The sequence below is a fragment of the Pan troglodytes genome, chromosome 5 (assembly GCF_028858775.2).
Source record: "Pan troglodytes isolate AG18354 chromosome 5, NHGRI_mPanTro3-v2.0_pri, whole genome shotgun sequence".
NCBI lineage: Eukaryota > Metazoa > Chordata > Mammalia > Primates > Hominidae > Pan > Pan troglodytes.
This window is the reverse complement of record NC_072403.2, coordinates 128661011-128675362: the sequence shown is the minus strand read 5'-3', so window position 1 is coordinate 128675362 and position 14352 is coordinate 128661011. Positions and strand designations below refer to the sequence as shown.

Here is a 14352-nt window from a genome sequence, read left to right as displayed (position 1 = left end):
AGCTATCAGCATGCCACTGCACTTTAGCCTGAGTGACAGAGCCAGAGACTGTCTCTGAAAAGAAGAAGAAAAGGTAGAGAAAGACACTTGGAGGAATTGAGATTGTTTTCCGTAGGAAAGAGAAAAGGTATGGGGGTGGGAGACGATGAGGTGAGGAGCTAACTTCAAGAAATCTCATCCAGAAGTTAGTGGAGTGCCCTTAACACTTAACTGGGAAATGTCTTCAGTTTCCTGCACTTGAAGGATTGTTGTCTCTTCCTGGAAGAGAGGATTTAGATTTATTCTCCTGGGGAACAAACGATGGAATCAAAGGCTAAAAGCCTGGCGGAAATACATTTCTACTCAATACAAAGAATTTAAAAGGAGCTACACGCACTGCCTCAGGCGGTGGTGAGCCTGTTTCAAACAGAGGCAGGCTGCTTCCTGAGGAACCAGCCCCTCGGGGCTTGACGCCCTGATCCCGGGTCGCTGGCCGGGGGCGGAGACGGGGATAGCGAGCTGAGTGTGCGAGCGCCAGGGGTTCCAGCTGCACGTCCCAGGCTCTCCAGAGCGCGGCAGGCCGGGGCGGGACGAGGAGAGCTGCGGGGACAACGCCTGTGGCTGGGTCCGGAGGTGCGGGTGCGGCGCGGGACAAGCGGGCAGCATGCTCAGGGCGGTCGGGAGCCTACTGCGCCTTGGCCGCGGGCTAACAGTCCGCTGCGGCCCCGGGGCGCCTCTCGAGGCCACGCGACGGCCCGCACCGGCTCTTCCGCCCCGGGGTCTCCCCTGCTACTCCAGCGGCGGGGCCCCCAGCAATTCTGGGCCCCAAGGTCACGGTGAGCCAGGGCTCCGACGGGGAGGTCCTGGGAGGGAGGAGGTTGCGGGAGGGCAGCGAGGGGCCGGCCCGGGAGTCGGCTTGAGGGCGCGCTGATCCTCTGTGCCGGTGCGTCAGTTCCCGCGTCCGTCTGGGTTGCTTTCGCTTCAGGGGAGATTCACCGAGTCCCCACGCAGCGCAGGCCTTCGCAGTTCGACAAGAAAATCCTGCTGTGGACAGGGCGTTTCAAATCGATGGAGGAGATCCCGCCTCGGATCCCGTAAGTGTGGCGACCGCCGCGCGAAGGAGAGTCGGTCCCCGGCCGCAAGGGTGCGGGGTGACCCACCTTCCGACCGCGGCCACCTAGGAGCGAAAGCGGCCGCAGTGCCAACACTTCGCAATATCACCCACCACACACGGAGTTTACCCACACACACACCCCGCCTCCAGTGCGGTGTGTCAAGAGTCAATTAAGCTTACAGGGAGATTGCAGAAGGTGGGTGAAAACTGAGAGGTTCAGGGGACACTTCCAGCACCGCCCAGATTGCCGGTCCCCAGCAAGCTCCGAACTGGGAGGCAGTGGGGCTCTTGTGCCAAACAGGCCACGGTCCTCGCGAGCATCCGGATGGCTGCCGGGACACCAGACCGCAATCCAGGCTTTGGCCGGGGGCGTCCCCCTACCCCACCCAAGGAAGGGGTTCTCTGATCTTGGCTTGCGGGGCAGCTGTGGCGGGGGGGGGTCTCTGGAAAAAAGACGCATCCATGCGGCCTCCTCTTCTGGGGCAGGAGATGCCTGGCGGACGTGTTTCTGCAGCCCTCTAGGCTCCGGGTTTACTCAGGGTGGGACGCGCGGGAGTGTCAGCACTGTGGGCCTCTTCAGCATGCTAAACCCACCAAGACAGATGATAAAACTCAAACTAATAACTCCCCCTCTAAGGTAATGTAACCTGTAAAATAAATGCTAATAATAAGTAAATGTAACCTGTAAAAAAATCTTTCCAAAGTTTCTGTTTCTGCCAAGCCCAAAAACCTTCGCAGCATTTTTACAAGGGAATGGGTAAAAAAGAGAGGGACGGAAACTAAAAATAAAATCAATCTACTACTTTTTAAGTTTATCTTTTAAAAATAAAAGACTAAAACCATAACGTGAAAGAAGGATTTTAGATATTCTGTATATTTGTACAATGTAATGAATGCCTATTAGAATGGATAATGGAAACTGGACCTATATTTCTGTTTTTCACATGGTGCCTGCCATGTTATTGTTTATAAACAACTGCAGTTTATCAGTTACCAAAGCATCTCAGATAGCTAGCGGGTGGGGTGGGAGAACAGGGCAGGAAATGTACACTCAATAATGAATTCTGAAGCATTTTCGTTCTTTTATTGGAGCAAGTCACCAAATGAGAAAGGGACATGGAATTTGAAATAACACTGCATTTGAATTCGTTTTCAGTATTTATTCAACTACAGAGGCACTTTCTAAGATTATTTTTCCTCGAGATCTATAGACTTCAAACTACAGACTTAGCTGAAAGCAAAAGTTAGCCTCAGAAAAGTCTTTATCATCATAAGCTCTGGTTATCAAATTTTAATTGATGCCTGAAAATTTAATACTATAAATGCCAAGGAAGTAAAAAAAAAAAAATTAAAATAAATAAGCCACCACCCTCAATTGGTTTGAATTTTTATTTCTAGTGGCCTAACAGAGTAATCAAGAGTGTAAAGAACCAACATTATTGCATATTGTTTGTCAAGAAAACCTATGCCCAGTATTGCATTTAACATAGCTGTATTTGTGAACAGACTCATTTTACAGAAATAATTTAATTTCCCCAAGATCATAGTCAAAAGATGTATTATAAACAGGAGCATTTCACTAAGAACAGGATGCCTATAAAAAGCATTGCAGTTTTGCATTGGAAACATAAAAGTATTTGAGTATTTTTCATTTTATTATTTTTCTATAATTTTTTAAGCATTACTATTTAAGAGAGATATTCCTGTTAAGCTAAGTGTCACACTTACAATGTAAACAGCTTTTACCTTTTAATGGACATATAATGAACAAGTGACCTATAATTTTTGTATCATACACTAATTATGTTTAATAATAACTGTACTTTGTCTTGTTTTTCTCAGTGCTAAACTAATTTGTTATAATAGATTAAAGCCAAATGGCTGGGTAAAAAAGATCAGAGCTTCTAGGTTCCATCTGGAACAAAAGTTAGCAGCAAATATAATCTAATAATTTCTCCATACTCACTAATTGGACCTGTTTGCAACTAACATCTTAAAACTTACATCACTCTGCCTAAAATCTAAAGAAAATAGGCTAGATAGGAGTTTTCTGTAGTCTTTTAACCAGTGGGAAAATTTTAAAAGTTTTCTGTTTTTAGGAGAAAATGCAACTTTGTCTTTCTGGATTTTTTTTTTCAATGTAACTACACTCTATTTAAACTTCACATAGAGAGGAAAGAATACCAATGAATATATTATAATGAATGAAATTCTTTAATTATGCATATTTATAATCTGCCACTTCATATCATTGAAAATCGTTAAAGTTTATTTCAACGTAAAAGTCCCACAGGCATGATGCCTTTTGTATTACTACTTTGTAAGTAGTATTATTAAAATCTTGGACAACATGCATAAAACTATGAATGAATATCTAGAATTTAAGTATATCAAATTTCAGTATAATAATAACATGAAAATGAAGGTCTCTTTTATCTTTTTCCTTGGCAAATTATTGTGATTTTGATCACATTTAAAAAAAAATTATTGCAAAAGCCATGAAGGAAACATTTTTCTAACAGACATTCTCACAAACTGGATAATAGTGTGTCTTTTGGGGGTAGCATGTGAAGGGACAAGAGATTGGGAGGCGAGTGAAAAAAACGAAATGATAAAAATGAGTTTTAAAAAAAAAACTGTTCAAATGGAAAACAAAGCCTACTTTACAAAGAGGCTAAATAATTGCAAGTCATCGACATACATATGCTTTAACTCTTCCTTTACCCCACTTAGTGAATAAAAACAATGGAGAGTCAAGTTAGCATCTCTAGTAGTTATATTTTGAGGAATTAGAAACTAATATTCTATACAGTGGTTTCATAATGGCTAACATTAATTTAAGATCTGAATAAATACTTGTTAATTTGAAATTGGTAAAAATAACTAGCTAGCATTTCAAAGTCTTTCACATGAAAATGTCACCAAATGCAGTTTGCATTCAGGGAATTTTTTGGAATGTTTACATGGCAAATTATCTATCATGCCTGTCAGAAAACCATATTACTTTTACATATTTAACAAAATACACATCTTCGTTTAGGCCAGAAATGATAGACACCGCAAGAAACAAAGCTCGAGTGAAAGCTTGTTACATAATGATTGGACTCACAATTATCGCCTGCTTTGCTGTGATAGTGTCAGCCAAAAGGGTGAGTATCTCCTTAAAAGGGCAAGTCAGTTAAAAGGGTAAGTACCTCTTTTTAAGTACCTCCCTAAAAGAGTATCTCACCAAAAGGGTGAGTACCTCCTTAGTCAGCCCAAAGGGTGAATTTTAAGAAATGTCATGGACATTGTTCTCGATTCAGGATTACTGCTGTTTTTTAATATAAGAACAATTTTGTCTTTGAGACTTGAAGTCATATATATATATGTGTGTGTGTGTGTATATATATAAGTATTTATATATGTATATATGTATATATAAGTATATATACATATATAAGTATATATACAAGTATATATACATATATAAGTATATATATATAAGTATATATATAAGTATATATGTATATATATAAGTGTATATATATGTATATATATATGTGTATATATATATATAAAAAATACTGGAGATAAATTTGTTCATGGAAATTTGAGTCAACAAATTAACACTATATGGCCAGGAGGGACAAATGCTTGTTTTAACTTATAAACAAAACAATTTACACCGTGGTTAAAATCTGCAGAAGACGGAGAACTTTGTTGTTGAAAGTTATCCAGACTAGATCATTCATTAAATCAGGAACTCAATTAGCTATTGCACAGAAGTATGAACTAGTTAGAAATGCAAAGCTTGGAAGTGATTGCCAAGGTAATCTAGTTTGTCTGGATCCTTTATGTCAGCCCTTTCCTTGCCTTTCTTAATGTATGGTTTCTGTTTAATACCTCTAGTGAGAAATTAAGAGCTGACTACCCTCTAATTTTGTTTTCTGCCTCCCAAAATCCTTCCATCTACTGGTCACTTTTTACCACAAAGAGCAGCCCCACAAGTATTTTGACATTTCTAACACATACCTATGAGTATTTGCTTCTTCAGTTTTAACCACTCTAACAACTTCCTTCTACCTTTGAGCTGTCCTCTCAATACACTCCAGTTTTAACAGTGCCCCTCCTCATCGTGGCACCTGCAACTGAAGCCATTAGAGCTGGATTATAACATTTTTGGTTGTGAACACTGGGTTTCAATAGTGCATACATATCATTCAGAATAGTTTGCTTGGCTCCATACATCCTCACTCTCTGGGCTTATTTAGCTAATTACCATTCTGCCCAATTCTGTGATTCTGTCCTTTACTCCTCAGGTGCCCAAGTGTGTCTGAGCCCACTAACTTCACACAGGGATTAGGACTTACAAGCCTACTGATATTATATAAATGTCCTTTCATTCCTATTAGCATGGAAAAAATCTATGCTTTGAAATTGTTCTCACCAAATGAGAAATTTTGAAATGTTTACTGGACTGAACACTCAAGCATGTAAATAAATAACTTTGATAATATTTTGTTTTTAACCTAACGTTAAATGACTGCCTGCCAAATTGATGATTCTCTAGTTTCTAGGAATATTTTGATGATTAGTGTATTGCCTCATCTACATCAAAAAGATAAACATTAATTAGACAATTTGTTTACTTAGAATCACCCTCTAATAATTTATTTATAATGGCACTTTAATGTTTTTTAATCACAAGTTTCCAAATGAGACATTAAGACCAATTAAACTTAATATATATTTTATCAGCAAGTTGGCATATTAGAGATCTACTGATGTCATCATTTTATTTTCAATACATATGATTTGAATTGAAGGAAAGGTTTTTTCATTTCCTGTTAAAATTCCATATTTCAAATATAATTCTATTATAAATCAATAGCCAGGGATTTTCTCTGTGTGAATCTGACACAAAAAGTAGCAACTGAGAATTGAGTTTTATGTGTAGCACCAGTTATTGCTCTGTTTCCTCTTCTCCAAAAGTGTGATAGCAAACACTGATTTTAAATCATTAATACACTAAATACTTTTGAGCACCTGAGACATGCCAGGCACTCTGCATGTAGTTATTAGAATATCATGGAATTAAAAGACAGGTATTTTGTAGTAGGGAAAATGGAGAGTGATCAAGTAAACACATAAACTAAAAAGGTCTGAGGAATTCTTAGTGCAATGAAGGAAAGGAACAGGATGATAAAATAGTAACACCCCAGGAGAGGCCATTTTTGATGGAGTGGTCAGGGACGTCCTCTCTGAGGAGGATGAGAATAAGCTAGCCATGAGAAGACCGGGGGAAGGAAAGAACAGCATGTGCAAAGCTTAGAGGTGATGGCTAACACGGTGAAGCTCCGTCACTACTAAAAAAAAAAATACAAAAAAATTAGCCAGGCGTGGTGTCGGGCGCCTGTAGTCCCAGCTACTCGGGAGGCTGACGCAGGAGAATGGCGTGAACCCAGGAGGTGGAGCTTGCAGTGATCCGAGATTGTGCCACTGCACTCCAGCCTGGGCGACAGAGACTCTGTCTCAAAAATAAAAAATAAAAAATAAAAAAAGAAAGATTAGAAATAAGGATCCTACTTAAAATAGCAACAAACAAAAAAGGTAAGGCACGTAAGAATGAAATTAAAAATCATGCAATATCTATATAAAGGCAACTTTTAAACACTACCAGTGGCCACAAGAGAAGGTATAACCTAAGAAATTTTTATTTGGAATAGGAAGACTTGACATTTTAAAGAGAGCGAACTTCTCTAAGTCTATAAAGTTGACATGATTGCAATAAAAATAGCAATAGGATTTGTTTTGGAAGTAGACAAACTGTCTAAAATTTATATAGAAAAATAAGCAAAATACACAAGAAAATACTAAAAATAATAGTTCTAAGGGAGGACTAGCTCTAAAATATATTAAAACAAAACAACAACAATAATTAAAACTGCAGTACTGACATACAAATAGACAGGCAACTTAATAGAACTGAATTCAAATCACATAAATAACCCACTACATAGGGATTTAATATATGAAATAGTGACTCTGTATATGAGTGGAGAAAGAAAAATTAGTCAAGAAATGATATTGGGACATTCCAACTATACTTTCTACATAAAATAAATTGCAGTTGGATATAAGATTTTCACATTAAATGTGAAGCCTTAAAATCACCAAAAGAATATATGAGGGAATTCTTTATAGTGGTTAGGTAGACATTTCTAAATATAGAACAAAACTGAGAAGCTATACAACAGAAAAGACAGATAAATTTAATCATATAAAATTTAAAATTCTGCTTGGTAAAAAGTGCCATAAATAAAGTAAAAACACAAATGACAAACTAGGAAAAATACAAAATAGATCACAAACTAAGAGCTAATTTTCTTAAATTATAAGGAGCTCCACTAAATAAAACAGCAACAACCTTTTATTTTAAAAAATGGGTAAAAGATACAAAAAGGCAGGATTTGCAGAAAATAAAATGCACATGCCTCTTAAACACAGGAAAAGAAGTCTAGCCATCCAACTATTTCATGCTATCTCTTCAGACCTTACACCTCCACAGTCCTCCCCATTGATGACCTTTCCTTCCACCTCACTGAGAGAATTGTAGCAGCCCAAGGAGCAGTTTCCAGTCGTATGACACATAATCCTGTATATTTTGCTTTTCTGCCTATTGTAAATGATTCTTGCTCCAATCTAGAAGCTCTTATTAATTGCGTGGATCCCATTCCATTTTGCCTTTTCAAGGTTTTCATTCCAGGAATTCTCAGGTTTATTTGCTCGTCATTAGTTTTTTTTCTTCTCTACTGTATCATTTTTTATCAAAATATAGAAATGTTTCTACTTCCCTCTTCAAAACCAAAAACAAAACTTCTTTTGGTATAGCTGCATTTCTCTGTGGCAAACCTTTTCAGTAGACCTGTCTATATACACTGTCTCTGATTTCCTGTCTCATTCCATTTGATCAGGCTCGTGCCTCAAACGCTCCATCAAACTGCTGTTATCAAGGTCACCAATGATACACTCATCTTCATTGACCTATCAGCATTTGACACAGTTGGTCTCCCCACCCCACCCCCTTTTTTTTTTTTTTTTTTTTTTTTGGTGGAGGAGGACAGGGTCTCACTCTCACCCAGGCTGGAGTGCAGTGGCATGATCTTGGCTCCCTGCATCCTCTGCCTGCCAGGCTCAAGGGATTCTGCAGGCTCAGCCTCCTAAGTAGCTGGGACCACAGGTGTCAATGACCATGCCGGGCTAATTTTTTTGTATTTTTTGTAGAAATGAGTTTTTGCCATGCCACCCAGGCTGGCCTCAAACTCCTAAACTCAAAGCGATCCTCCTGCCTTGGCCTCCCAAAGTGCTGGGATTACAGGCACGAGCCACTGCATGCATCCAATAAATTGTACTTTGTTTGTGAATGACACAAAAACATTTTCCCTAAAATTTTATTAACATGTATAACATATACCGTATTATATATATATTTAACATATTTTGATATAGTAACAATACAACTGAAATGCTTTATTATCTACAATTTTGCAATTTTATATTCATTATAATATTGTAACTGAAAATAAGACACATATTGATACATAGATCCAGTAAAAGAAATACCTCTTTAGCTGTGATTACTAAATGGTGGTGCTAATACTTAATTTTATCCACCAACTATGCCAAAGCTTTTGTTGAAATATGCCCAGTAATTTCTTACCCTCCCTGATGTTCTTCAGCTATTTTATTCTTGCAAAATAATTGGAAGATATAGTAGTTTTGAATTTTGTACCAAATGGATTCAAAACCCCATAAATTGTTTGGAGACTTTATTTAAGCTTACAAAATTATCCATATAAGTATTTAAAGACGCCATGTAATTTTCTGGCCAAAAAAGAAACCATTCTTATTTATTAATATCTATTCTAATGGTATTGAAATGAATGAAAACAGGCATACCTCAGAGATATTGTATGTTCAGTTCACAATAAAGTGAATATTATAATAAACTGAGACACGCAAATTTTTTGGTTTCCCAATGCATATAAAAGTTATGTTTATAGTACACAATGAATTGTAATCTTTTTGCTGGTGGAAGGTCTTGCTTTGATGTTGATGGCTGCTGACAGATCAGGATGGTGGTTGCTGAAGGTTGGGGTGGCTGTGGCAATTTCTTAAAATAAGATGACAATGAAGTTTGCCATATCAGTTGACTCTCTTTCATGAAAGATTTCCATGTAGCATGCAATGCTGTTTGACAGCATTTTCCTCACAGTAGAACTTCTTTCAAAATTGGAGTCAGTTCTCTCAAACCCTACCACTACTTTATTAACTAAGTTTATGTAATATTCTAAATACTTTGTTCTAATTTCACCAATGTTCACAACATCTTCACCAGCAGTAGTTTCCATCTCAAGAAACCACTTTTCTTTGCTATTTGTAAGAAGCAACTCATCTTGTGAAAGTTTTATCATGAGATTATAGCAATTCAATTTTGTTTTCAGGCTCCACTATGAATTCCAGTTCTATTGCTATTTCCACCACATCTGCAGTTACTTCCTCATACTTCCTCCACTGAAGGCTTGAACCCCTCAAAGTTATCTATGAGGATTGGAATTAGCTTCGTCCGAACTCCTATTAATATTGACCTCTTCCTATGATTCACAAATATTCTTAATGGCATCTAGAATGGTGACTCCTTTCCAGAAGGTTTTCAATTTACTTTTCTCAGATCCATCAGAGGAATCACTATCTATGGTAGCTATAGCCTTACAAAATGTGTTTCTTAAATAACAAGACTTGAAAGTTGAAATGACACCTTTTTCCATGGGCTGAAGAATGGATGTTGTGTTAGCAGTCATGAAAATATTAATCTCCTTGTAAATATCCATAAGAACTTTTGAGTGACCAGGTGCATTGTCACTGAGAAGTAATATTTCAAAAGGAATCTTTTTTTTTCTGAGAAGTAAGTCTCAACAGTGAGCTTAAAGTATTCAGAAAGCCATGTAAGCAGATATGCTGTCACCCCGGCTTCATTATTCCATTCGTGGCACAGGCAGAGTAGATTTACCATAATTCTTAAGAGCCCTAGGATTTTCAGAATGCTAATGAGTATTGGCTTCCACTTAAAGTCATCAGCTGCCAATAGCTCCTAACAAGAGAGTCAGCCTGTCTTTGAAGCTTTAAAACCAGGCATTGACTTCTCTCTATCTCTGAAAGTTCTAGATGGCATTTTCTTCCAAAATGAGGCTATTTTGTCTTCATTGAAAAACTGTATTTTAGCATAGACTTCATCAACAAAATTAGCTATAATAGATCTTCTAGATGACTTGCTGTAGCTTCTCTATTAGCACTTGCTGCTTCACCTTGCACTTTTGTTATGGAGACAGCTTCTTTCCTTCAGCCTCATGAACCAACCTCTGCTAGCTTCCAACTTGTCTTCTACTGCTTTCCCACCTCTCTCAGCCTTCACAGAACTGAAGACAGTCAGGGCCTTGCTCCATATTAGGCTTTGGCTTAAAGGAATGCTGTGGCTGGTTTGATCTTCTTTCCAGACCACTAAAACGTTTTTTATATCAGTAATAAGGCTGTTTCACTTTATTTAGGTGTTCACTGGAGTAGTACTTTTAATTTTCTTCAATAACTTTTCCTTTGCATTCACAACGTGGCACAAGAGGCCAAGCTTTTGACCTATCTTGGTTTTCAACATGCCTTTTTTCACTAAGCTTAATCATTTCTAGTTTTTTAAAGTGAGAGATGTACAACCCTTCCTTTTACTTGAACATGTAGAGGCCATTATAGGGTTATTAATTGGCCTAATTTCAACATTGTTGCATCTCAAGGAATAGGGACGCCCAAGGAGAGGGAGAGAAATGGGAGACTGGCCAGTGGATGGAGTGGAGAATACATACAATGTTTATCAATTAAGTTAGCTGTCTTATATGGGCATACTTATGGCAACCTAAAATAAGTACAATAGTAACAACGGCAATCACTGATTACAGATTACCATAACAGATGTTATGAAAATGAAAAAGTTTGAAATATTGCAAAAATTAGCAAAATGTGACAGAGACACGAAGTGAGCACATGTTGTTGGAAAAATGGAGCCTATAGACTTGTTCCATGCAAGGTTGCCACAAACCTTCAATTTGAAAAAAACAAAAAAAGAGGAAGAAGAAAGAAAGAAAGTCACAATAAAGCAAAGCACAATAAAATGAGATGTGCCTTTATATTCTTCTGTATTATAGAACTGTCACAGGTTCCTCAAGATATCTCCAACTCCTGACATAGAGGAGGATTCTCTATTCCTCAACTCTTCTATTAAATGTTAGCAATTTTTCTTTTAAAAAAAGATGAAATGTGTTCCTATTGCTTTCTTGACCTCAGTGGACACCGTAGTTCTTATCCTACTTTGAAGACTGTTTATTTAGACTCAGTTTGACACAACGTTTCAATGCTTGGGTGCTGATAAATCTCATTACATTTTGGGGAAGCAGTTGACAATTCTGCTTGATTAGCAAATATTTTCTTCTGCCGAATCAGTGCTGAATCAGTATCTTCCCTCCCTCAGATTCTGCTCAATCTGAGTTCAATCTACTGGAGCTGCTAAAACTATGTCTAGGTTGAGAATATCTGGATTATAAAGGAATTTGGTCTCCCTGCACTTCAAAGCCACTCCTCTACAGAAATTCTGGCACATAGTAGCCAGTCTCTCCATTCTTCAACCAAGAAAAGAATATTTTTGGCACATAGGGAAATAGTTAGTTATAAATGGATATATGAAAAACACTGGAATAGGCCAATGTGGCATTTTTCACTTACCCTTTGTTGGAGAATGCAAACTAGCCATTGTCCTTCCATAAAAATCCTCAGAAGCTCTGAAGTGAGAGCATTGGGAATGAAAATCGTTTATCTTTTATGAAACCGTTTCTTCGCTTGGTTTCCGTGGTACCACACTCACGTAGGTTGTCTGTTGGCCACGTCTTCCAAGTTTACTCTGCCAGTTTCTCCTATTCTCCGGGACCTCATAACAGTGGAATCTCCCCATGGATCAGTCTTTAGTCTTTCCGTTCTCTAGCTACACTCAGTCCCTTGGGGATCTTACCAAGTCTTCTGGATTTAAATACCTTCTATATTCCAAGGACTCTCAAATTTATATTTCAGCTAATGTCTTCCTTCTGCACTTCAAATTCATATAGTCAGTTGCTTACTTAACATTTCCCTTTGGATGTCTAATGGAATCTCAAACTTAACGTGTCAAAAGTTGAACTCTAGATCTTCCCCCAGACAACCCTGAGCCACCCTTTTCTGTACTGTTTTCCTCCTCTCAGTTGATGTCAACTCTATCTTTCTAGCTGCTCATGGATAAGTCATCAGCAACCCCATCGGATCCACTTTCAAAATACAGCCAAATTGGAGCACTCCTCAGTATCTCTCCTGAGATACCAATATACATCTATTGCCTGGTTCATTGCAATATCTTCTAAATGGTCCCACCACTGTCCCTCTTGCCTGTCTCCAATTCATTTTTCATTTTTAATAACAATGCATGTACCTTAAAGAAATTGTGGCAGATGGAGATGCAGAAAAGGTTAGCAAGTTCAGGTAAATTTGGGGAAGTAAAAAGGATAGAACTTTGTGGTGAATTCATTGTGGAAGCAGAAAAGAAAATGGAATAAAGAAGTGAAAAGGCCTGGGTTTTTTTGACTTGAGCAAGTAGGTGGATGATGCTGCCATTTATTGAGATGTGTATGGCTAGGGAAAGACTGGTAGGCAGGGGGAACAAAATATGTCAACTCTCTATTTTGGCTATATTAAATGTGAGATGCACACTAGGTATCCATCAATATATATTAAATGCTTATTTATTTTACTAAGGACTTTGTATGTTTCTCAGTTTGAGGACTTATAGCTTTCCTCACTTCTGAAAAAGTCTATGCTGTCATAACTTCAAATATGGCCTCTTTACCCATTCAGTCTGTTCTCTCTTCCCATTATTAACATATGTTAGAACTTCTAATTCTATTCCCTCCTGTGTATTTCTATCTCAAATACAAATTTTTCCAGTTTCCAGAGAGTCACAGTGAGATATATATACATACATGTATCTATCTATATATATATATTTCTTCCCCCCCACAGGCTGTAGAACGACATGAATCCTTAACAAGTTGGAACTTGGCAAAGAAAGCTAAGTGGCGTGAAGAAGCTGCATTGGCTGCACAGGCTAAAGCTAAATGATATTCTAAGTGACAAAGTGTTCACCTGAATACCATCCCTGTCATCAGCAACAGTAGAAGATGGGAAAAATAGAATATTTACCAAAATATCTGCCATGGTTTTATTTTGGTAACAAGAAGCACAATGTCTTTTTTATTTTTATTTTTTAGTAAACTTTTACTGAAGTATACCATGCATTCAAAAAGTGGACAAAAGTGTATACAGTCTGATAGATATTTATGTCGTGAACACCTGTGTAACCACTGCCAAAGTGAAGATGTAGAATATTGGCAACACTTCACAGCCTCATTCCTGCCTTTTCTCAGCCATTACCTCCCAAACATAGCAGTTTTTCTGAGTTTCATCACCTTTGATTCATTTTGCCTGTTTTTGAACTTTATATAAATGGATTTATACATTATGCACCTGTGTGTGTGGATTATTTACCTGACATTAGTTATAAGGTTAATCCACAAATTGTGTGTACCATTAGTTCATCCATTGTCATTGCTGTATTCTGTTGTATAAACATACCACAATTTATTTTGATATTTGGCACAGTTTCTGGCCACTACATATAATGCTAAAATGAGCACATTGTATATGTCATTAAAATGAGGTTGAACTAATCATTAAGGGCTCATTAAAATCAAAACTAATTTTCAACCAAAATTTCACTGTATTTAGCAGCTGGGTAGTACCTCTGATTATTCTTTTTATAGTTTGTAACTAGGTGAAATAGGTTGAATTATTAATTCTAAAACCTATTCCTAAAATGGTAAAGTACTAAAACAGTAATTGTAACAGCAATTTTGAAAATGACAAAAATGTTAGAGAAAAAAAATGGTATACATTAATGATCGTCAAACTTGCTTAAGCCCTAAAATAACTTTTTAAAATTACATCTCTCATCCCTGCACATTTTTAACTTCACATTTGTTATTTTTTAACCATAAATGTAAGTATTATAAAAGATATAACTTCTGGCATATTGTATAGTTCATGTGCTTTAAGTGTATTTTCCATCATAACCTTGAAGCCACATAATTAGCTCA

At 37.6% G+C, this 14352-nt stretch overlaps 1 protein-coding gene across 1 annotated transcript; it reads left to right on the top strand.

Annotated features, from left to right (window-relative positions):
• The first annotated feature begins 500 nt into the window (after positions 1-500).
• Positions 501-13926, top strand: FAM162B (family with sequence similarity 162 member B). Its single transcript, XM_003311451.6, has 4 exons — positions 501-815; positions 965-1073; positions 4134-4242; positions 13220-13926. Exons 1-4 carry the CDS (start codon positions 644-646, stop codon positions 13316-13318), a joined length of 489 nt encoding a protein of 162 aa, XP_003311499.1. The 5' UTR covers positions 501-643; the 3' UTR covers positions 13319-13926.
• The last annotated feature ends 426 nt before the right edge of the window (positions 13927-14352 follow it).

Excerpts from the sequence above, each read along its gene's own strand:
- FAM162B (XM_003311451.6), top strand. The coding sequence starts at position 644 with ATGCTCAGGGCGGTCGGGAGCCTACTGCGCCTTGGCCGCGGGCTAACA. Across the intron at positions 816-964 it reads TTCTGGGCCCCAAGGTCACG|GGGAGATTCACCGAGTCCCC; the intron begins GTGAGCCAGGGC and ends CTTTCGCTTCAG. Across the intron at positions 1,074-4,133 it reads GAGATCCCGCCTCGGATCCC|GCCAGAAATGATAGACACCG; the intron begins GTAAGTGTGGCG and ends ATCTTCGTTTAG.